Source organism: Apis florea, unplaced genomic scaffold, assembly GCF_048593485.1.
Source record: "Apis florea isolate Af1SG1 unplaced genomic scaffold, ASM4859348v1 contig_2492_pilon, whole genome shotgun sequence".
Classification (NCBI taxonomy): domain Eukaryota; kingdom Metazoa; phylum Arthropoda; class Insecta; order Hymenoptera; family Apidae; genus Apis; species Apis florea.
Window position 1 is genome coordinate 2,651,302 of NW_028256593.1, and position 26,127 is coordinate 2,677,428.

The 26,127-nt window shown below is 33.9% G+C and overlaps 1 protein-coding gene across 2 annotated transcripts in view; it reads right to left on the minus strand.

Annotated features, from left to right (window-relative positions):
- The window catches only part of LOC100867285 (uncharacterized), a 73,095-nt gene that overhangs the window by 30,015 nt on the left and 16,953 nt on the right, over positions 1-26,127 (minus strand). For both annotated transcript variants that reach the window (XM_086906159.1, XM_086906160.1), the window contains exon 2: positions 17,592-17,713. In XM_086906159.1, coding sequence (XP_086762285.1) covers positions 17,592-17,655 — 64 coding nt within the window. In that variant the 5' untranslated portion in view covers positions 17,656-17,713. The remainder of the gene's footprint in view (positions 1-17,591; positions 17,714-26,127) is intronic.

The following is a 26,127-nucleotide window of genomic DNA, read 5'->3' on the forward strand; positions in this document are numbered from 1 at the left end:
TTCTTTTTTTTCAAATTAAATCTTTATTTGTCGTATTATCCTTCGAAAGAAGAAGATTGAAAATTTGGGATCATTTTTTGTCTTCAATTAAATTTTCGTTTTTCTTTTTTTTCTTTTTTTCAAATTAAAGCTCTTTATTCGTGGAAATTCTTCGAAAGAAAAAGATTGAAAATTTTAGATCGAATTCTGTTTTTAATTAAATTTTCCTCGCTTGTTTTCTTTTTTTTTTTTTTTAAATTAAATCTTTACTCATCGAAATTCTTCGAAAGAAGAGGATTGAATTTTGGAATTCTGTCTTCAATTAAATTTTCGATGCTTGGTTTCTTTTCTCAAATTAAACCTTCACTCGTCGTATTCTTCGAAAGATTTCATAGACATCGATTTCAAGATATTTGTCGATGAAGTTGAGCTTCTTTCAAAAGAAAAGGACATATCGTTTCCCTTGCTTGCCTCAATTTTTTCAAATTTCTTTTCGTACATCGAAATATTGGTCGAGAGAGAAAAAGAGAGAGAGAAAGCTTAATCTAACCTAAATCCAGCCACATCCACCCACGCTGAACCTCGTTAAATCGAAGGTTCGAACCGTGGCAGGGGTGGAAATAAATGGAAAAAGTTGCCAAAGCTTGATTCACGCTTATTAAAGAAAACTAACAAATGAGATTTCCCGACGATTTCACGCAGAAATACGAAATCGAAACAGCCAGAAATGTTCCGATCATTCTGATTATTTTAATACTCATACTCGCTCGTACGTTTCGCTCTTTATTCCGACGAAGTTTTTCTTCTTCTCTCAATCAATTGGCAAAATGAATTTGTTTAATCAAAAAATATAGTGATAATAAACGGGTGGAAAAATTCTACCGTTATAACTTTTCCATTAGCGCGATGTGATAACCAAAAAAAAAAAAAAAGAAAAAAAAAACAGACGACCAAAAGTTAATTTACTTTTTCTCCTCAACTAGAGATCGAGGTATCGTAGTAAAAATCAACGAAACGAATTTTTTCTCCAAGAACAGGTGTCGTATCCTTCGAAAGATTTCAACATATTTGTTAAACTTCAAAAGAAAAGAACATATCGTCGCAACAAGCGCAGCTTTCGATTCGAAATAATCCTGCTTCCTATTATCTCCTCCATAATAAAACAAAAATCGACCAATCGAAAATAAAGATAATCCCAAAACCTGCCACCAAATTGCTGTTACCATTTAAAAAGAAGGATAACGAAGTTGCCCAACAGTCGCCACGCGAGAAGAATTTGGAAAAATCCCATTTTTCCCTTTATTTATTTTCGACGCTTCCTCTCCACACACGAACACATACCTGTTTTCTCATCTCGTAAACAATATTCCCTCCTCTCTCTCGCCCCTGGCTCTCGTCCTCATTCGACCAGTTTCAGGGTGGAACGAGAGGAACAAAGGGAAGCGAGCACAGGGTGGCCTGAATGATTAGAGAGAAACGCAGGGGACGGAATATACCGGGTGTGGCGTTATTGCGCAGCCAGTTTGTTGGACGAAGAAAGAAATATATATATATATATATAGACGTTGAGGAAATAAAAATGGCGAGAAAGGAAAATCGAGAGATAGAGTTGGAAGGAGGAGGGGGAGGGATGGAACGCGTGTACATACAGGGTGTCGAGAATAATTATATGATAAGAATTCTGTTCATTCGCAGAGAAACTGAGCCGAGAAACGTGGAAAAATGTTGAGAGTTGGACGAAATTGAAGTGGAATTGGAAATGTTCATAAATAATGAATGTATACATTAAAAGTGAGATTAAACCTGTGCTATCGTCAACTTGTATAATAATAATAATAATAATAATAATAATAATCCATGTGATAATCTTTAACGTGTAATTATTAACTTTCGTGTTCGCTGTTCCATTCGATTATTTTCGAATTGGGATAGTCAAGATCGATTAACTTTACATAAGAAGAAGACGAGGAAGATCCGCGAGAAACAAAAACGAGCAGTGAAAACGATAAATAAAATATAATTTGGTTGGAATGGATATTATTCGATTATACGTAATTGCGTGCAAATCACGAAACGTTTGAAGTATATATATACACGAGGACAAACAAATAGATACCAAGTATGAGATAGCGATGCTGCTGGCGTCGCATTCAGTGATAAAAATAAAATTTCAGCGAACTTTAAATCTTTCGTTTTCCTTTTCTCTTCCCTTCTCGAAATGTGCTAGAAAAAAGAAGAAACGGGTGTTGTTGCGCGGCATTCGGAAGAGATGGGGGAGGCGAGAGAAGAAGGCGAGAACGAAGGGATTTTTAGAAGGAATCGAAGGAAAGAGAGACGGCTCGATGAAAGGGAGAGGGATAAAACCACCGTAACACTCTCTGTCGCCGACACGCGCTTCTCCTGACGCCGTTTCATCCGGAAGTAGGGGGAGAGAGGGTGGAGAGAGAAGGGAGGGCTCTAGAATCGATAACTGCCCCTCTGCCACGTCGAAAGGGGTCGCCACCACCCTCCTGGCGCGGCTTTTAAGAGGAAGAGAGAGAGGAGGAGGAGGCTTCGAATGTCCCCAAGGGGGGCTGGCGAGGCGAATGACGCCAACGAGGATGACGATTATCGCGCTTTCTCGATCATTTTTCGCGAGCCCTCTTTTCTCAGCTTCGAAGAAAACGATATTTCTTGGCAAATTGACAACAATTTTGTTAACTCGAGCGAGTTCTGTTTATTCTTATTCCTCGACGACGAATATTTTCCGTTAACACTAAACCTACCAAATAGGCGCGTTGGTCAATTGACCGTTCTTGAAATTTCCTTTGGAATTTCTTGTATGCAAAGTTACTGTATCGCCATATCACTTGTTTTCCTGTATCGTGTAGATACAAACCATTTTTCAATATTCACAACTTTCTGTATCGTTTACTTTACGAATCCAAAAATCTCTTTCTTTTATATTAAGATATAAATGTTTTTTCTTTTTGGCATTTGACCGCTCGTGGTAGGAATAGGTATACGTGAAATGGTCTAGTGTTAATGCAAGTTTCGAACGAGGTTGGAACAAGTTGTTGAAAAATTTCGAGAATTGTCGCGTGTCGTTGAATATTCATTCGCTCTTGGAATACTTGGGAGAATTCGGGAAAGGATTCGAGAATTTTTATTGGTTTCTCGTAATTATTCGATCGGATTTACCTCTTGAAATCTTGGGAATTCTCTCGACTAGACCCCGATTCCTTTTGGAAAAACCGGGATAATTTCGAGAAATGTAAAATTTGACTTTACAACTTTCGAATTTTTCGTGAAACGATCGTGAAACTGTTTCGTGCAAATAAACTGGACGAATATTCGGATAACAGGATTCTCGAAATCTCAGGAATCTGGCAAGATATTTTTGGAAATGAAAACACGAATCAAAATTTTTCGATTGTAAAAAAAAAAAAAAAAAAAAAAACTTGGAAAAAACTTGGATATTTAAGAATTTCGTTCTATCCAATTTTTTTCCACGTCTCTGAAAAATGCTCGACCCGTTCTGAATAAAAACACGATTTAAAACGGGATTCGAATTTGAAAAAAAAAAAAAATCTTGGAAAAAACTTGAATATTTTTGAAGAAATTAATTCCAACAATTTTTTCCCCACATCTCTGAAAAATGCTCGACCCGTATGTTTGCGAATCCAATCTGATTGACAGTTTATACTGCCTCGCAAAAATAATGTTAATAATAATGGAATATTAATGGAAATGTTACATGTATACACGATATTGATAAAAGTTTAACGACTCTTCGTTCCAATAGAAATTACTGTAATTGAATTCGATATTAATTTCAGTTTTGTGAAAAACTTGAACAATCTTAAACCTCGTTTAAGAATAAAAGAGGAGAGAAGAAAAATACTTCTGTATTTCGAAGAGGTTCTTTAATAATTTGATGCAGCACTCTGAAAGATTGCTGAACTTGGTCAAAACTTAATGGAAATTCAAATACAAGACCGAGGATTTCAATTTGCATGAGGACACAAGCGGATCCTAAACCGAACCTATCGAAAGGATAAATCATGAATGTTCTATTTCTGTTAACAACGGCCGAGCGTGAGCAACTGGGACGACCCACTATCCTGAATCTTCGCAACTCAACTCCTGAAACGATTCCCTCCACTCACTGTGCAACTTTGCAACCTGCCAACGTATAACATTCCAATTAAGTTTTCAATTGTCCCTTTCGTATACGCACACACATACTGGAGAACTTCATTCAAAATCTTCCGAGAGAAGAATATTAGTCTCTCTTTCTCTTGCGACTATTTGCATTAGCAGAAAGAATGGATAAATTACTCGATTCCACGAAAACGTTATTCGTATAATTTTCAATATGTATAACAGAAAAATCCAAGTAATGCGAGCATATAATTTTGAATTTTATCTCTTGCTCGATTTCCATCCAAATATAATTTTAAGATCAGAATCTGTACGATTTTGCACTTTACTTTTCTAATAGATCAAAAAGATAATCGTTATTATATATATATAATAAGAAGAAGAAGAAGGAAAAATCTACAAATATATTTTCCTACAAGCTACAAGCATAATGTCTTTCAATTATGTTATCAAAAAACAGGACAGTTAGGGATCAATAAAATCTACCAATATATTTTCCAGCTACAATATCACTTCAAAAAACAGGGCAGATATCAGTTAAGAATCAATAAAATCTACCAATACATTTTCTAGCTACGCTATCATTTCAAAAAACAGGGGAAAATATCAGTTAGAGAACAATAAAATCCATCAATATATTTTCCAGTTACAAGCAAAATGTCTTCCAGCTACACTATCAAAAAACAGAGCAGATATCAGTTAGGGATCAATAAAATCTACCAATATATTTTCCAGCTACACTATCACTTCAAAAAACAGGGGAAAATATCAGTTAGAGAACAATAAAATCTACCTATATTTTCCAACAAGCAAAATGTCTTCCAGCTATCACTTCAAAAAAGGAAAAATATCAGCGAGGGAACAATAAAATCTATCTACACTCTCCAACAAGCAAAATGTCTTCCAACTACACTATTTAAAAAACAGGTATTAGTTAGGGACCAGTAAAATCTACCAATACATTTTCCAGCTACACTATCACTTCAAAAAACAGGGGAAAATGTCAGTAAGGGAACAATAAAATTTACCAATATATTTTCCAACAAGCAAAATGTCTTCCAGCTATCACTTCAAAAAAGAAAAAATATCAGTGAGGAAACAATAAAATCTATCTACACTCTCCAACAAGCAAAATGTCTTCCAACTACACTATTTAAAAAACAGGTATTAGTTAGGGACCAGTAAAATCTACCAATACATTTTCCAGCTACACTATCACTTCAAAAAACAGGGGAAAATGTCAGTAAGGGAACAATAAAATTTACCAATATATTTTCCAACAAGCAAAATGTCTTCCAGCTATCACTTCAAAAAAGGAAAAATATCAGTGAGGGAACAATAAAATCTATCTACACTCTCCAACAAGCAAAATGTCTTCCAACTACACTATTTAAAAAACAGGTATTAGAGGAGAACAATAAAATCTATCTATATATTTTCCAACAAGCAAAATGTCTTCCAGTTACACTGTCACTTCAAAAAACAGGGAAAAATGTCAGTAAGGGAACGATAAAATTTACCAATATATTTTCCAACAAGCAAAATTTCTTCCAACTGCACTATTTAAAAAACAAGAAAGGTAGACATTAATATAGAGAAGATTGAAGAAAAGAAATCATCCCACCAGTCAGAACGCGTAGACTATCACAGGACACGTATAGGCGATAACTAATCTGGTCACTAGCTAGACGATGATTGCAGGCTTCATAATTTCAGGTCACGCTCGTTAATGATCCCCCGAGCATGGAATAAACGTGACGCTCCATCGACGAATTCAATTGCGTTCAATAGAATTTACATAGTTTCCTATATTAACACAATGACACGGGTGACGCCTGATAACCTCGCCCCTCGAAAATGCCCGAATAAGTTTGCCTCGATGTCGCCGGAACATTTAACTATTCCACGTCGATACGGATATTGTAATTGGCAGTTGTAAGATCTGAGAAATTATTCAATGATAAATTATTTATTTTGAAATATATTGATATTTCAAATGAATAGTGATGTTAATTTTTTTCCAATAATGAAAATTTTATACCGCGTATAATTTATGATACCAAATGTTTGTTGTGAACAAAAACTCTCAAGTTTGCCTCATCTTCTTTTCTCTGAGAAAACTTTTATCAAATGTATATGATCATTGTTGTGAGTTATTGTGACATTTCCATGTAATAATATCCTTTGGAAAATTGTTCATTTTCTTCTCTGGAAAGCTTCATTCCAGTTCGCTTGTTTCAATCAGGTTTGCCACTCTTTTACCCTAAATTGATTCCCTAGGATCCTGATACGTATCATTAAAATGCAGCAAATTGTTACCAAATATTCTATGACATATCGAACGATGATGTCGAAATAGAAGCAATTACACATTTTGCACGCCACGAGATTACTTTTAAAGTCTTTTTTTTTTTAAAGAATTTTCAAGAAAGATTCCTAATTTTGATTGATTAACTTTTTTCTTCTGAAATGTTATTATTTCAATCAACGTAGAATAACATTTTGGACAGATGATCAAATATACACGATGATTTTGGTTTCCTCGAAAAGATAAAAATTCACGAATTTTTCTTTTATTTATTATTAAATGAATTATCGCTCGAATTCATTGAAGTTCGTTTCTCTATTTCAATTCCAACGCGAAAAAAGCGTAGCGTAGCTAGGTGTGACGTGTCCTCGAATTAATAAAGATGATCATGCTAATCAGTAGAGAACGTGGCGTCTAAAAGATCCGCGAGAGACCGAGTGTATCGTTTCAGCGTGGCGCAGCCAGTGTGGAGCCGTGTAATTAAACAGGGTTCGTTGAACCTGCGTCGAGTTTGCTCGAATCCGAGCATGTTCGTTTTCACCTCTTCACGATTCTCCTTGTCTGACAACTGAATTATCACCGATACCGTCCCTCTTTATTTCTTTTTATAAAATTTTCTCTTCGATAAAATTAATTTCGCCAAAGGTGCGAATATGAAAATTGCAAAAATTTGTATCAAGTTGATGGTTGGTGGACAAAATTTTAAATTTGGAATGATAAAAAGTCTAAAATGCGACTTTTAAAGATGATTGGACGGATGATAGATAGATAGAAGCACACGGCTTCAAGAATTTTAAATTAGGCTGCGTTCCAGTTTTCAGTTATTGGGGACGCTGGCAAATATTAGGTCGAGTCTTTTATACAAATATCAGTACAGTTGTGTTTTCTTGATCGGCTATAAATTGGAAACTTGTTGGGCAGATAATTGGACAATTAAAGAAAAATTGACAATATGTATGATTTTTCCAAAATATATGATCCTACATACTTCAATTCAAATTCATACAATACTATTTAATATTGTGAAAATTTACTTGATCAATTAATAAAAGTTTTTAAATTCATATAATTTAAATTCAATTATCATTAATTTAAGTTCATACAATACTATTTAATACTGTGAATTGAAAACTTACTTGATCAATTAAAGAAACAATGTATATTTGTATATTTTTAATAAAACTTGACAAGAGTCATATGCATGATTCTTCCAAAATATCATTCTACATACTTCACAATTCAAATTCATATAATATTGTTTAATACTGTGAATTGAAAACTTATTTGATCAATTAAACAAACAATATACAGTTGTATATTTTTAATAAAACTTGACAAGACTCATATGCATGATTCTTCCAAAATATCATTCTACACACTTCACAATTCAAATTCATATAATATTGTTTAATACTGTGAATTGAAAACTTATTTGATCAATTAAACAAACAATATACAGTTGTATATTTTTAATAAAACTTGACAAGATGTAAAATAAATTTATATATAGTAATAATTATTCTTGGTTGATAGTATGTTGTTGAATATTTTTCAAAAAAAAGAAAAAATAATTTTACAAGACTGTGTGTTGAATCTCTTTAAAAAAAAACCAGAGACAACGTTTCAACGATATTGGTATCAGGATTCAAGTTTGATCTTGGGATCCAAAGGGGAAGCGTTTTCAGTCAAGACGACCTTCTTGACTGAATAATTGCCAACTGGTCGGCACAAATAAAACCAGGAGAAAGAGGATTGAAGTGCTTTTTCCTGGAAACATCCTCCATCCATAGGCATTTCCTCTCCTCCTCGCGTTAAAGGTTGAATTTAGACGTGGATTAAAGCTTCCTAGTTTTATTCCACGTTTCGAGAGGCAAGCAGATTCCCTGAATCCTTCGATTGTCACGTTCGTGCGCCTCTAGTGGCGCGATTTCCTCGAGTATCCTGGTCGAGATTACCCGAATTCATGGAATATATATAACAAGCCGATGTTTTCCTCCTGAAAATAGCCCAGTTCTCTCTTATTTCCAATTCTTTCCCTTCCTTCGCTCGTGGAGATCCATTTTTCCCGATCCTTTGACGAGCAAACAATTTAATTTATTAATCGTCATTAATCTATCCCTCGTTTAAACGAAAAAAAAAAAATTTTTTTCCATCGTTAATCGAAAGAAAATAAAATTTATCTGTTGAGAGGTTGTTCTCATTTCGAATTACAACTATGTGACATGATGAGAATCGAAATCGTTCGTAAACTTTGAACACGACATTTAAACACAACAAATCTTGAAGACGAAGTACTTCATCAAGTCTTTCGTCGATTTTCAATCATTATTGCCGCAGGAAGAGTCGAAATATGAAGGGAAAAACACGCTTGTACAAGAATTAACACGATCGAGAACGGCCGAGCCGCCATTCCTTTTATTAAAAATGGGCCACGACAAAATGGTGGTCGACTTCCATTTTCGATGTTATGTGTTATCTGGTCGTACACACACAGTTACAGCCATCGTCAATCACGAAACAATTCGTGCTTTCCAAAAGTGAATTCCACTCGAATCTGTATTGAAATGTTTTCAGAACGGATAGTTATCGCGTGCTACATACTATCCTGCTAACATTGATCGTCTTAGAAACGTCACGCTTCCTAAGTTTAATATCAGTGTCGTGAGTTACTGCCCCCAATAACAATTTTATATAACTCGAAGTTTATTTATTTCGAATTTACGTTATAATTTTCTTTTGTCCCGTGAAATTATCCCAAAAACTTCCTGGACGAATTGTTGTAAACGATGCATAGCTTCCTAACCACTTGTTCGTTTTCCAAAAAAAAAAAAAAACAGGATACAAAATCACATTCCATTATCCACATTCGAAATTACACGTTGCAGAAGGCCATAATTCACGCAGAAGTTACGAACTATTTAGGATTTATAAGCCTCCCGAAGGGAGCTCGGAGAACCATAGACACGACTAAGAATAGCTACTGACATCCTATTTTGCATTTCATTGCACGATTACACACAGAGGTCTGCACGCGTCTGGTTGCATCGTGGATTGCAACGAGGCGAGTGTCTCGAGAACACCGACTGTTTAATTGCAACGCGTGGCTGGTTTTCACGCCATCGAGGGGTGAAAAAAAAAAAGAAAGGGAGAAGAGCAGAAGAGGTCTATGATGTCGTTCTACCACGTTCGAACGAAGAAAGACGCCAGGATCGCGAGAAAATGAGTTTTTGCCGCGGTTTTGAACAGTTTCTCCCAGCTTTGACCCAGTTCTTCGCCTTCTTCCTTCCAGCTTCCTTCAGGCTAAAAGTGTTTTTGGGGTTGAGTGTACTAAACGACACGAAACGACACGGGTTGATATTGGCCGTGATTTATATTCGCGTTGCAATGTGAATTTTTGTTGGAATGAAATTTTGTTGTATATATTTTTACCGTGATATATCGAATATATTGTTTTATCAATTCTTTTCCATGTAAATCTGTATCAATTTCTCCCTGAGACGAGAACTCTTAGGGAAGAATTCGAATTTCGTATTGGAATGTTTTCAGAATGGATAATTCTCGTATACTACATACCAACCTGCTAACATTGATCGTCTTAGAAAGTCATGCTTTAGGAGCAGTATCCAGTATCGTGAGACCGTTCCAGTAACAATTTCATAACTAGAAGATTTATTTTGAATTTATAATTGTTTTGTTGTTTTATTTAAGGGATCGGGCTCGAAACATTCTTTCTAAAAAAAAAAAAGAAAAATGCTCTAAAAGTTCGAGTATTGAGCGTCCACGTGACGGAAATACGAATTCTCATCTCTTTTCGAAATGGGGAAGTGAACGCATCTCGAAAGGAATGCAGGAACAATTTACACGTTTGGAACGTATTGAGCGAAGCCATGGAATGAAAATTCATCATGGCATTTTCGTTCCCTCGTGCGAAAAATTCGATGTATAAAAATAAATGTGTTGAAAAATGTGTTTTCAATTTCGCGATAAAAATTTCCATAAATCGACGATATAAAAATATAATGAATCAATTGAAATAATTGAATCTTGTACGATAAAGTCTGTTACCATTGAAGTTACCATAAAATTTATTTACATTAATTATGACCTCGTGATCCTTAATCGTTCCTTACATTTTCCCCCATATGAAATATAATCGAACGAACAACCAATGAACCAATCTTCGATAAACAGTGTAAGAATAAAAACACGTTCCGATTTTTCCTCTCAGAAAGTCGTTTTCCCAGCCGGTGTTGGCTTTCGAGGCAAGGGTCGACGCGTTTGAAATCGATCTTTTTATCACCGGCGCGGTTGGTATTGCTGCTGCATCAAATTGCACCGCTCTGTTTTTTCCCCTCCGCGCTACAACCACCACCACCACCACACCTCCCCATTCTCTGCGGGAGATGCGTGCGCCCTTTTCTCCCTCGCACGACGACGTAGCGCAGTTTATATTACACGCGACTTACGACCGAAGGCTGACCCTTTAATCGCGCAATCTCACGGATCAACCATGATTTCTTCCCTTTCGCGTTCTTTAAATGCGCGTACAAATGCGTATATATAAATCGAGTGCGCGTACGAATCGACGCTTCGTGAAATAATTTTGGAACGTGTGGAACGATGTCGACGACAGTGCGTTGGCCACGAAAATTATTGCGAGGAGATTAATTGAAGAATTTTTATTTTTATTAAAGTCCATCCGCGAGATTGATGCAATTCTGAATATTTTTATCTCTTTGTATTATTTTTTGAATTATACGATTTTCGAGCTTGAAAATATCTTTATAATTAATGTGTAAATTGTAAGATATTAAGGGATTAAAAATATAATGATACGTGAAATAATTTCTTTTTGTTAGAATTTGTTTAGGAGAATTGCGATCATAATCAATTAATTTGAAATTTTCGTTTCACCCGGTATATAAATACGAAAATTCATTTCGCTTCTAATTCTATTAACATCAAGCCATAGAGGATCATTCAATAATATTGTATATCAAATTATTTTCAATCAAGTTTATTTTTAAATTTTCTACCCGGTATATAAATATTCATTCTTTCTAATTCTTCTTCTTAATTCCATTGCCATTAATATTAAGGCACAAAGAATTATCGAGTAATCGTTGTCTATAACCTTCAGTTATCCCAAGTTACTTTCGTCGAATTTTATTCTATTGTGATTTCAAATTTTCGTTTCACCCGGTATATAAATACGAAAATTCATCTCGCTTCTAATTCCATTAACATCAAGCCACGGAAGATCATTCAATAATATTGTATATCAAATTATTTTCAATCAAGTTTATTTTTAAATTTTCTACCCGGTATATAAATATTCATTCTTTCTAATTCTTCTTCTTAATTCCATTGCTATTAACATTAAGGCAGAAAAAATTATCGAGTAATCGTTATCTATAACCTTCAGTTACCCCAAGTTGCCTTCGTCGAATTTTATTCTATTGTGATTTCAAATTTTCGTTTCACCCGGTATATAAATACGAAAATTCATCTCGCTTCTAATTCCATTAACATCAAGCCACGGAAGATCATTCAATAATATTGTATATCAAATTATTTTCAATCAAGTTTATTTTTAAATTTTCTACCCGGTATATAAATATTCATTCTTTCTAATTCTTCTTCTTAATTCCATTGCCATTAATATTAAGGCACAAAGAATTATCGAGTAATCGTTGTCTATAACCTTCAGTTATCCCAAGTTGCCTTCGTCGAATTTTATTCTATTGTGATTTCAAATTTTCGTTTCACCCGGTATATAAATACGAAAATTCATCTCGCTTTTAATTCCATTAACATCAAGCCACGGAAGATCATTCAATAATATTGTATATCAAATTATTTTCAATCAAGTTTATTTTTAAATTTTCTACCCGGTATATAAATATTCATTCTTTCTAATTCTTCTTCTTAATTCCATTGCTATTAACATTAAGGCAGAAAAAATTATCGAGTAATCGTTGTCTATAACCTTCAGTTACCCCAAGTTGCCTTCGTCGAATTTTATTCTATTGTGATTTCAAATTTTCGTTTCACCCGGTATATAAATACGAAAATTCATCTCGTTTCTAATTCCATTAACATCAAGCCACGGAAGATCATTCAATAATATTGTATATCAAATTATTTTCAATCAAGTTTATTTTTAAATTTTCTACCCGGTATATAAATATTCATTCTTTCTAATTCTTCTTCTTAATTCCATTGCTATTAACATTAAGGCAGAAAAAATTATCGAGTAATCGTTGTCTATAACCTTCAGTTACCCCAAGTTGCCTTCGTCGAATTTTATTCTATTGTGATTTCAAATTTTCGTTTCACCCGGTATATAATTACGAAAATTCATCTCGCTTCTAATTCCACTCTCGTTGACGTTAAACCGTAAAGGATTATCGTTGTCTAAATTAATTCTCCACTCGCTTTCATTCCCATTTTACCTGCCAATTTACTTTCGTTGAATTTACTTTTATCCTACCCGATATACGAATCCTAAATACGAAAACTCGTGACCCTTTTAATTCCACTGCGCTGTTCACAACGCGCCACCGGGGATCCCTCGATACATATTTAAACGTCATTCATAAATATGGCAGTGAAAGCTTATTTTCAGGCCAGGTCATTTTCGTCCCACCCGTTGCGTGGCAAAGATGGCTCGAGCCACTGTTAACTGTGCAATTTATAACTGTACAACGGTGCAGTCTATTAAAACAACAATCGCACGAGCGTCCTTCGGCCTGTCAATCAATTAAAATAGTCAGTAGCCTTTGTACGGTACATTTCCACTTTTTATATCCATCTATCGGTGATAAACAAAGGCGAGCCAATAATTCGTGAAAACAAAAAAAAAAAAAAAAAAAAAGAAGAAAAAAGAAACAAAGAAAAAAAAGAAAAAATCGATGAACATCCTGGTACAACCTTTCGTTCGTATCTTGCAAAATTTATCTCGAAAACTTGTTGAATTATTATTGTTAATCATTCATCGAGGGTATAAAATTAATCTTTGCAAAAATGGAAATTTCTATTTCGTGTACATCGATCGAGAATAATGAAAGACGAATAAATAATGATGTTGGAATAAATTCTCAGGAATATTTTTCGTATTTATAATCTGGAATGTATACGTAAATATGTATAAATGTATATGTATATATAAAGCTGCATAATACTGTTGATAAAAAAGGAAAAAAAAAAAAAAATACAATATTAAAAATGTTATTCAAATCAGACTTATTATCTAAATCTAATTTATTTATATATTAATTATTAATCATAAATATTTATAAAGAATTATTATAATTAAGATATTATATTTAATAATAACTAAGATATAATTATGAAACAATTATGAAATAATTGAAACAGAATATTATTATTATTCCATATTACTTATTATATCAATTTGTATATATATATATATATATATATATATATATATCATAACAGTAAATTTGTCAAATCTTTCGATATTTTTTTCAAAACCAAAGATATATACATGTAATTAAACAAATATAATATTTATGTTAATTGAATAAATAATATATTTTATATAATTATTATCGTATTTACTTATATTTAATAAAATTTTCTTTGTTCTTTATTTATGTAACCCATTCTTCGAGATCCTTCAGATAAATTATTTATTTAATAAATAATTCAACAAATGCAAAATCTCTGATTTTGTTATCGATCATTTTCAATTTTAAGCTAATAATTTTCTTGTTCTCTCTCTCTCTCTTTTCCGCTGGTCTTCACGATAAATTATTCATCTTGTAACACGTATTCTCTCTTATCTTTCCGAGTTTTCTTGGCTATTACAACATTTTTTTTTTTCAAACTTAACAATCAATTCAATTTTATCTATAAATTATATCTATAAAAAAAAATTTTTTCACACAGTATATTTTCCTTTCTATATTAAATCTTTACCGCTTCTAATTATTCTACTTTTTTATCTTTAAGAAAAACACGTTATTTCAATTTTAATTCCAATTAATAATTTCGAGATTAATTTATACAAGAAAAAAAAAATCCATATCCAAGTATAAAATTATTCTTCCAAGAAAAGTAAATAGAATTCCGTTTTCTGGTTGTTTACGAGAAAAATATCAATACAGCCAATCGGGAATTTCATGTTTAATTCATCGTTTTATTAACAGAATTGTAAAAAAGTAAAGTTTTTTTGTTGGTATACCTGCTGAAACTCAACAGTTTGCATTCCAAAGAGCAGCACAAATGGCTGGTCGATAATGCAGCGTGAAACGCGAGTCAGGCACAATAATTAACCAGGAATCCCACTGCCATTTGTGACCACGAAAATGGCTGAACTCGACCGCTATGGGGCACTGCGGCTACGTGGACACGGACCTAACCTAAATCCCATTGAATCCTATGGCTGGCTAAACGGTATCGGTACAAATTGCCCGAGCCCTCTGACTATCTGTACAATCTCTGTACGGGACGTGGAATTTGAACGGGACAATAGATAAGTTGAAAATATGAAAAAACGATCGAACGATTAAACGATCGTTAAAAATATTTGAAACGTATAGCACGAGGTATAAATGTGAAAATTTTAAACATTCAGTTTAAGTTGTATAAGTAAGGATTAGTTACTTAGATCTGCACAATTCCACGAAAATATTGACTTTTGAATTAAATTATTATAAGAATAGCCAATTGAGGATATAAACTTCGGGAAAATTCTAATTTTGCCTATCGTTGTCACGTCAGTGGGAGCTATAATAGCTTTGGAACACCCACTGCATTATGCTTGAAAAGTGATAGCACCAAGTCTTTAAATATATTTACCTCCACCCACGTCTTTCGTGTCAAAATCTAGTTTTTCTTTTTTCTTTTTATCAGTGACTTTTACGTAACTACGTATGAGATAGCAAAAAAATTTTTTTAACGATATAAAATTATGACAAATTTGTGAATACTTGTGAATGACCATTTCATTTAATTTAATTGCGAATACTCGATAGTTGATTTGTATTCATTGGATATTTTCTTGGATCGATAATTCATTTTAAGGCTTTATTAAAAAACTTTTAGAAATTGCATTAAACTTTAAATTTCTATTAAAAAACTTCGAGAGTGCATTATTTTGCTTACATACGATAATCAATAACTTTTAAAACCCCCTATATATTCAAAAATAATCAATTTCCGATAACCAATCGCCCTCAAGACACTTCGATGTCACTTCTTTCTATATCGCCAATCTATAACAGCATTTCTCAACCTTCCTGCATGACCAGTACGTTAATTCATGCATAGCACCACGATTATCGAATGAATTGAATGTTTACAATAAAATTAAAAATTATAAAAATTTAGTAGATTGCAAATAAAATAATATTTAAATGTGTTTCGAAATTTTTACGATTTCGCGATTTACAGAAAATTTAACGCGACTCAATATTCAATCTTGACCCATAAATCGAATGATGCTGATTTACAAAATTTGTAATATCCTATATTTAAGCTCATTATATAAACATATAAAAATAAATAAAATTATATTTGGAATTTTTATGAATAATCAAGCAACTTTCACGATCGTGATGGTAAAAAAATTTAACAACATCAATATTCAATCTCGACTCATAAATCGAAATGATCTACAAAATTTTTAATTTTTTTATGGAATACCACATCTCATCACTAATCTCATGGTAGATTTAGATTATTATACATTACACAAATAAATAAAGTTATACTTATATTTCGAATAGGCAAGCAGTTCTCCTAACCTATAAAAAATTTATCATGGCCCAATATTCAGTCTCATAAAATCGAAAGATGGTGATCTATAAAATTTATAACACTCTAGTACCAATCTAGTACTTACATCGGAACCATAAAATACCATACAAACAGATAAACATATTTGTACGTATTTCGAAGAATCATTTGGAACAATCGACAACAACAACTCTCATTTCGCAATCCAATGAAGTTTTAATGGCGCTCCATGAATGGAAAAATTGATCCACAAAATACTCTATACCAACTTGACAGAATTCGTATATCGCATAAATAAATAAAATTATCCTTTCCAATGTTTAATCGTGTCTCCATAAAAAACGGCAAAAATCTACAAAATTCCTGATAATATCTTTACGAGCGAAACTGCGGGAGATTTAAATATAACTGACGAAAAAGGAGAAGAAAAGAGCACGTTTACGAACGTGACTGCTTAGAAATCGCTTTCAAGGCCCTTGTCAGTGAGCACGACAGTTTCACTAGCACACATAACCTATCCACAGAGCGGTATCGCGCCTTAATATCGGCGTGACGGGTGCACGCATCCGCGCGTGCGCGCACCACCCGAGAGGCGCAACCTGCAACCTGCGCGCTATTACATAACGCATCATTCGGAAATGCGCGGCGTCTATGCGCACGAACAGGGTGTTTCGAAAGTAGTCGCGCCACTCGTCTACCTATCGCATCTACGACCGCAAGCCTCGTGGTTTTGGGTGTTCAACGCGCGGTTAATTATAGACCGAACGCAATACTCGTGTCGTGGGACTCTATATGTAGATACGAGGCTCTAAGGGTGATTAGAATAAGTCTGAATGGAAATTGGGACGGAGGAACACCGTTTCAATTACGTTTTCATATCTTCGTAGGTTAGATTAGATTTTTTTTTTTTTTTTTTTTTACCTCTTTTTTGTACGCGAATTGTTCGGCTTAAATTTGTACTTTTATGATTTATTAATAATTTAACGTGTTGTAATCAATATGCGTTGTAATAAAGGCTTTTTCAATTAAACAGATTGACAACATAGTTTTTTTTCTTTTTTTTTTTTTAATTCGTTGATCGTAAATAAGTCGAAATAATCAAGTAATGAGCTTTATCAAATTTGATTAAATATTATTTGTAACAGAAAGTGAAATTTATATATTAATGTTGAGATAATAATTTAAAGCGAAATAGAAATTGTTAATTTTCATTGATTTCCAAGATCTCTATATTGCATTAATTTCGGAAAATGAGTTAGTAAAATAATTCTTGCGAGAATATAAATATATAAAAGAGAATATAAAATAAAATTCTTTCGTTTTCACTCGTTGTTAAAAATGTAAGTATTTGTCAAAGAGTTTTAATTTTTAATGATATTGATGTCTAAATATTAACCTCTGGGTGGAGCTGGTGGAGCCCTCTTCGGGGTATCGTCGGCAGAGGGCGTTCTTTCCCTCATGCTTTCCAATGTAACCCCTTAGAGCCACCATTTAAACGAATCCGCGTGCCACGTCTTCCTGAAACACATCGATGAAAAAAAATGTTAAACACTTATTCTTTCAATAATCATTCAATTAATTAACTTAACAAAATAGAATAATCTTTTTTTTTTTTTTTTTTGATTTATTGAAATAACGCAATACTGCGTACTTTCATATGTGAAGATTTAAAATTACTATTGTAATTTCCTTGACTATAACTTTTTACTGCACAAATATTTACTTAATCCATCGTCTATACGATTATATAATTCACGAATTTTTGCCGGAGAATATAACGTTTCTAATTTATTTTTTCACTAAAAAATTAATTTTTATTTCGTGTCATATTCTAAAATGGAATACAATGAAAAGTCTCGAATGTTAAGAAATCAGTCAATGCAGATATTCAATGGAATAATTTATGACCTAACTGTATTACGATGTATATTGTACTTCTACGAATCTATGATTCATCGAGGCGTAGAATATGACGAATTAACTACACTCAAAATGTAATTTCCATTGTCAATTTATTTGCAAAATATTTTCTAATATTTTATCGCATATATATAAATCGAATAATCACGATCCACTTGATACAGTTCCAATAAGTACGAAAGGCAGAGGAGTTCTGTGCATTGTTCGATGACGTAAAAAAAAAAAAAAAAAAAAAAAAAAAATGGCGGAGGACCTCGTATAATTGAGTAACAGTATCGTGCAGGTGATATGAGGTGAAGAATTGCGATACATATGCAAGACGACTAAGAGAGTTGGCTGGATCTCTTCTTGTATCGTCGAGATCGCATAGGAACAACTTATAGAGGTTCTCAACCTAGAAACCGATCTCAACTGGAAATTGAATTATTCATAACAGCATAAGATAAGCAATTCTTCTTTAATCATGAAAACTTTATCAGATCTTCAACCTGCGTAAACTTTACACATATTTGTGTATCCTAACAAAACAATATGCAAATTACTCCACTCTACTACCATCTCCCCGTTTATATTCGCTTTGCATTGTAATTTATTCCAGGTTGATTCTAATTTTATTCTTTGAATTTTTACTTGTTTCCTTAATCGTATGATTAATTCAAGAATTCTTCAAGGGAAAGGATAATATTTGCTGTACACAAATTTGGCAAAATGTAGAATTAAACGACAATTCAATAAAATTAGAAGGAAACCCACGTTTTCGAGATTAAATTAATTCTTTCTTCTGCATCGCATGGGATCAACAATTTTAACCTAACCTCGTGCTTTATAATAGCACGATCGGAGTACACGTATGTAAAATTTTTTTCTCAATAAACTATAGCAGGCCATCATGTTTTGGAGAGATAGTGATTAATTATTTTGCGGATAACACGAGTATTTTTGAATGTATATAATTATAAATATATATATATATATATATATATATAGTGGACACACTGGAGAGATAAGATATTATTCGAAGCCTTCTCTTATCTCGAATAATCTACTTTACAACCGTGTATAACCGTGTAACCTAGAAGTTACACAGTGTATCGTACACCGAATTACTCAATGCTTAGATAATTTCACTTATCGCTATGCATACGATAAATGCCATATCTCCTCACTTATTAATAATAACAACGTTTATTTTTACAATCGTTATTAATAATTAATATTAGCGTCAAAAAGTTTCGAGAAAGTTGAGAAGACCCCCTCCCCCCCCCCTCTCTCTTTCTCTCCACGCGGATTTTAATTCTTGCTCAAATCAATGCCCCAAAGATTTCGTGGCCGGATCAAGCCGAGGTCGAGCTATTATTCGAGATCGGGAGACAAACAACGGTAAAACAAAGTGCGCCCGTTCTTATGTCCCACTATATATTCGCTCGTGCAGCCATAACAGCGGTGGCCAGTGGTTCTCCGCAATGCGAATTTTCACTGCAGTCGTCGTCAATCTCCGATAAGAAAAGAAAAAAGGAAAGAAAGAAAGAAAGAAAGAAAGAAAGAAAGAAAGAAAGAAAGAACGATAGGTATTCCGTCGTATTGGAGGAATATTGTTACGGGCAAGCACAGTGTGTGGCCCTTTTTTACGGCTTAACGCCATTGAGAGAGGAGGGAGACACCGTGCGTTTCGAGGCCAGCGGTTCTCAACCGAGAGGAGAGAAGAGAGAGAAAAGGTGGCCTTATACGTCGGATCGTATCAAGGATCATCGTCCATCAACGATGATACCCCGGTGGCGATTCTCCACCGTTACACTTCGTATAATGGGCATAATTGTGACGACTAGCAGCAGCAGCAGCCCGTTATTAGACTTCGTCGTTCCTTGAGAACCGTGGCAAGACCTCGTATCACGAGTCCAGTGGCTCTCACGATTTTATTCGATCATCGAGCCTGATCTCTTAGAAAGAGAGTTTTGATATGAAATTGGATACAGCTGAAAATGCCTATCATTTCTCTTCTTTTCTTCTTGTCGTCGAATAAATGTTTTAACAAATATTCGTGAATATGCATTTTAGGAAATTAGAGATTTACCAGCGATTCAAATTTTAAAAGAGATTCAGAGAAATTTCGAATTGAAAAAATTTCACTTTTCTTTATCTCTGGTGAAAACAACAATGATAAAAGAAGATAAATATATATATATACATATACATACACTAAACCACTCAACTGTGGCGAGCAAAATTTTAATATATATATAATTAGCATATTTTTCTCTTTCAATCCAAAGCACCAAGATTTAAAGAATTCTCAATCGTCGTGCTCCTCTGCGACGATTGACAGAGAAGACGGACGTCACCGACTCTCGTCACCTTTTCAAAACTCTCTCTCCAAGGTGCATTCGATTTGCCTCAGCATCAAAAGCCGAGAGATTCGGGTTAGGTGTTGGCATAGGCCATAGGCTACCACGAAACGACCCTGGCTCTTCGCTTGGCTCTAAAGCCAAGGCGACGTGCAGCCTCCTCTGCCTTTCTTCTTTCCCTTTCTCCCTCCCTCTCCCCCCTCCACCCTCTCCCCCAGTCCCCTCCGCCGTTTCCCTTCACTTCCGCCTAGCGTTCTGCTCAATCTCACGGGATTAGAGGGCTATCTGAATTGACGCTAACAGCAATTCCGACGCTGGCCTCAACAGGTCGTGTGTATGTGACTGAGCGAATGTGTTGTCGTCGTACTACAACAACAATTCTTCGATCCTTCGAAGATTTAATTATTGAAATTCGATCAAGTTGAATTCGATCTTCGAAAATGTTCCATCAGATTAGATATGCAGATTGTAATAATGCGTATATGTGTCAAGTGCAAATGAATCTGATGACGAGGAGGAGGATCGATTGAGCGAGCATTGTCGAGGAACGAAGCTTGATCATAGTTGATATAACGTTCACTTCTTATGCGAATTTCGAAAAGCGAGTGAAAGCTTTATTATTCGCATTCGGTATATATTTATTTATTTGTTGTATCTTGTTTGTTGATGTACCTCGTCGAAAACGAAATTGCTCGGAAGTTTGAATAATTGGTAATTTATCAGGCGCGTCGTTGCTTTCAACGACCTTCGTGATATCGCTTCAACAAGTTCAGTGCCAGCCATTATTAGTGGCTACCATGATTAGTATTATACCATGCGCCAAGGAAAGAGAAGGAAAACGAAACTTTTGCTCGAGAAAGATGGTAATTGGATTTAAAAAAAAAAGGGAACAATTTTAATTTGTAATTATGCAAAAGGAATATCGAGTTGCCCCAAGTCTGATGACAATTCTAAGAATAATTTCCAACAGGTGAAAATGTGGGTATTTCTAGTAGTGTAGAGAGATACAATCAGGGAATAACACTCCGTGGGAGCAGAAACAATCGTTCAACTATTCCACGAAACAAAAAAAGTTGTATCTTTATCTTATTAAAATTCCACCTTAAAAAAAAAAAAAAAATCTTTCCATCTTCCGTATTATATTTTAACAAAAAACTTTAACATTCATTTTCATTGTTTAACAATTTTTGTACATATTTTCTTTTTATACATATATCTCAAAAATGATATTAATTTTTTTTTTTATAAATGATCGCAACTGATAGTTTTTTTTTTTTTCCCCCCAAGTCAATATCGACGAGAGAATTAGCGCTATTTCCACTATTGCGAAGTTTAACGCAATGAATAGACGTCGTCTACATCCAAGTGGCAAGTTTAAGTACAGAATCGTCGTGAAGATCAAAGATTTATCGAGGATTCCCATTTATTCGTCTGGAATGCTGAAACGCGACATTCCAGTATGAAAAAGTCTGCACTGCACCACTATGTAACTTGGAACCATCCCATTTTCCCTTCCCTCCTACTCTATATTATTCTCACTCCGTTTCTTTTCGTTTTTTTTTTTTCCCCCCTTCTTGCCTTTGTTGCCAAAGACACGCTTAAGCGGTCGCGATATCGATTAAATTCCTCCATTTTGTATTCGCCTGACCAATCATCGTTCGTATTAATTGAACGTTTCTTCCTTCTCTTTTTCTTTTTCTGTTAAAGAATAATAAAGAGACGCGCTTCGATACGCAAATTTTATTTTTGAAATCACGTCGAACACGATTACATATACGCACAATCTCACGTAACGTGATAAGAAAAATAAAATGCTTCTTCTATTTTTTTTTTCTCTCCCAAACGACTTGATTCATTCTCATTCATTCATTTTTCCAAAGGAATAATAATATATTTGCTTCATCGCAATGCTAAAATATCTCTATGCAACGAAAATAAAATAATATCGCTTTTTTCTTTCACATTTTCTAAAGGATCTGATATTTTTCTTTTTTTTTTTTCTCTCGAAAAGAATAACAAATACAAAGATTACAATATTTGTTCATCCAGAATGTTATTAATCAATTGATAGTAATAAATGGTACATAATCTTAAAAAAAGAATTCCCTCCAATCAAATCAATGGAGGAAAAAAAATTTGAGAACGGGATAACCAACGTTTCTACTAGAATGTTTCAGTGGGATGAGAGCCACTGTGAACGTACATGACGTGCCGTGTGTGTCATTGGCATCATTGAATAAAACCACCGCTGATGGTTACTTTATACCGAGCTTTATTAGCTAGCTGCGAGGTGATCGCGCCACGTTTTGCAACAGCTGCTTGTTAGTTAAAGTTTAAAGTGTTCAATGCGGACGAATTTTTACTTTTCCACTCGTGAAAGTTACTCTCTTTTTGTAAAGGATCTAACGAAAGCGTTTCATCGACAACTGCGTTTGTGAAAAATTTGTGAAAATCTCTCTCGTTCTTCTACGATGACTGAAAACATTTCTCTCCTTTCATAAAAATTTCTTTATTATTATTATTATTATTATTATTCTGTTTCGAATGATCTGATCCACTTCTTTTGGAACTATATAATTCCAAAAATAAAATTAGATTCTACTTCTACGCGGTGATTAAAAAAATATCGCGATATATCTTGCCTTTGAGAAAAATTTGTACGTATCTCTCTCGTTCTTCTGCTGAAAACGTTTCGTATTTTTGCATTTTCCCTCCTTTCATAAAAGTTTCGTTGTTGTTGTTATTATTATTCCGTTTCGAAGGATGATCTAATCCACTTCGTTCGAGGGTACATATAATTGTAAAAATAAATACTTTTCTTTTTCTAGACTTCTACTATATGGCTATTATAAGAAAATATCGCGATATAATATCTCATTATATAAATTAAATCTTTTGCGACCGCTCGCCCTATAATAATGTCATTAATTGGTCAGAGTGCTTCTGTACTTGTCGTGAATCACGTGATATTTACGAGCAGCGGTCGTTAATCGACGCTTATCACAGCCGCTTTATAATTACAATCATTATCACGACTGCCAAGTGATCTGAAGCATTCATAATCGATGATGAATGACGTGTTAATTGATGTTAATCGATCCTTCTTCCGATTGACTCTAACACAAAAGTCGTTCGCCATTTTCGAATCGCCTCCCTTCCTGCTTCGATCGATGCGATATCCGCCGGTGAAAGAATCAATGGGGGGGGGGGGGGAAGAAAAAAAAGTGTACACTCGACGCTAAAATTGATCACCATAGGATCATTATTCGATCGAAATTTCACACTCGACAATTTTCTAAATTACTTTCATTTCATCTTCTTTCCCACCATTTAATTGCAGCCATTAATCACGTCGATCGTAAGGAAGATTCGAAAGATATTTGATACTTTGCTGGCGAATCGATAAAAAAAAAAAAATGAACCGATCTAAAGTGAGAAAGAAAGAAAGAAAGAAAGAAAGAAAAAGTCAACGTCGATCGAATCCAAGATTAATACGATGAATTGGAGGATAAGAAACGAAATTTGTTAAACAAATTTCTCACGTGGTGAAGAGAGAGAGAGAGAGAGAGAGAGAGAGAGAGAGAGAGAGAGAGAGAGAGAGACGTTGAAAAATTGATGAGCTTTTTCTCAAAGAAAACCGCGAAAATAAACACAGTGGTCACGTGCACGCTGTATAAACATAATCTGCGACTGACACGCGAGTACGCGTTTATGGGAACGTCACGCGCAATACGTTCGATGGAAATTCATGAACGACGAGCATTATCGAGAAATCTAACTTCTGACAAGGCGTGCATGGAACAGAGCCGATCGACCTTCCCGTTAATTGCAAGGAGGAAATAATAAAAAAAAAAAAAAAAGAAAAAGAAAAAACAAAAAAAAAAACATCTGTCACCAAAGATTCGAAACTCATTACACGACTATTTTTATCATTTTTTTGTAGTAATAATTCGATTCTATAATTGGAATTTCCTTGGAATTGTTATCCTTCTTACTTCTTTGTCGATTTTTTTGATGCGAAGTTCGATGGATATAAAATAAAAAATGATCGTGTCTCTTGTGACGAGTATCGTCAGATTTCTCGAAATTTCGGGAATTCAAATTTTTTTGTTCTGAAAATTAAAATAAAGGCTCGAAAATATATCTTTCGATATTTGTGAAATATCAAAATGATTCGTTGATTACAAATGATTGTTAATTTTCGAAAATTTTGAGAATTCTGAGAATCGGATACTCGATTGAAAACCGAAATTTCCAAATTCTCGCGTAACTTTAACACATACGTGTGTTTTTTCAACTTAATCCATATAATTATTACAACAAATAATTATACATTGTGAACAATGAACAATATCCTATTATAATAATAAATAATCATATTGATAAAATGATACACGAATTCATAGATATTATATTCAAGCGCATATTATAACACACATATACACATCAAGTTATACATACGAAGAAGAAGAAAAAGAAGAAGAAGAAGAAGAAGAAGTAAAAATTTTAAAACTGTAGATTCTACGTATGTTGATTAAACACTTCTGATTTCTCTCAGTAAATGTGATTAGCGCTCGAGATTGTCTTATAACATCCATTTATATTGTTCCATTCAACGGTTTCCAGTGATACCGATCTCGAGAAAAAGTGAATTGGTTGTAGTAGTGGCGAGATTAATAATCCTGATTTATTGGCCGGGATGAAATCAAGTCGAAGGGAAATCCTTGTTGGACTTGTTTCGTAATGGTCGATGATTTCCGGATCAAAGAAATGTCAATGTGAAAAAAAGTAAATAGGACAGGGTGAATCTCTGTTCGTTATGGCACGTAATGCATCCCGTTTACGTCATCAATGTATGAAGAGAGTGAGGCAGTAGTTCGGATGGAGAAGTGCTTGCACTTAACGCGCCATCTACTTTTTTTTTTATTATTATTTCTCTATTGCAAAGAATCTTGCTTAATTATTTTTTTCTTCTTCTTCTTTTTCTTATGACAGACATGATACAAGAATCATTTGAGAAAAGTGAGAAGGTAAAGAAAAGTTTCTCGACAAGTTTTGATTTGACGATATATTTAATCGAAAATAACGCAAATATTGCATATGTGTCTATGCATAAGTGTCAGATCAGTGATACGATATTGTGATATTCGTATTACGAGTTGAATTTTGAAGTTTCTTTGATGGTGGGTTTTTGCGAGTAATTTGTTATAAAAAAAAAAATCGTGCAGAGACGATTTAAGATGGTCATAATAAAAAGTTAAATAGAAAACTTAGCGGTGAAAGTGTGCTGCTCAAAGTAGAAAATCGTGTGCTCAAAATAATCCACTGTCTACTCGGGTTACGCTATTTTGAGCACTGTTCGTACTACCTAAACTGGACCACAGAATTGGATAAAAAGTTTGTTGGTCTAAATACGTCGTTTAGGTTAATTCACTTTCTTTCGTATCTTACATGTTTACTCGAAGACTCGACAAAATTATTATTTCTTTAAACGTATAAAATAAATTTAATTTTAATTTTAAATAGATCTGATCGATCGTGACCCAATTATAGCAATAGAGAATTATTAAATAATTGGAGAAAAAGGAAACGAATAAAACAAAAAGAGAGTATAATTTGAGATCTGTTTTAATGAAATTAAATAATTGCCAGGTTTTCCTTCCCTGAACA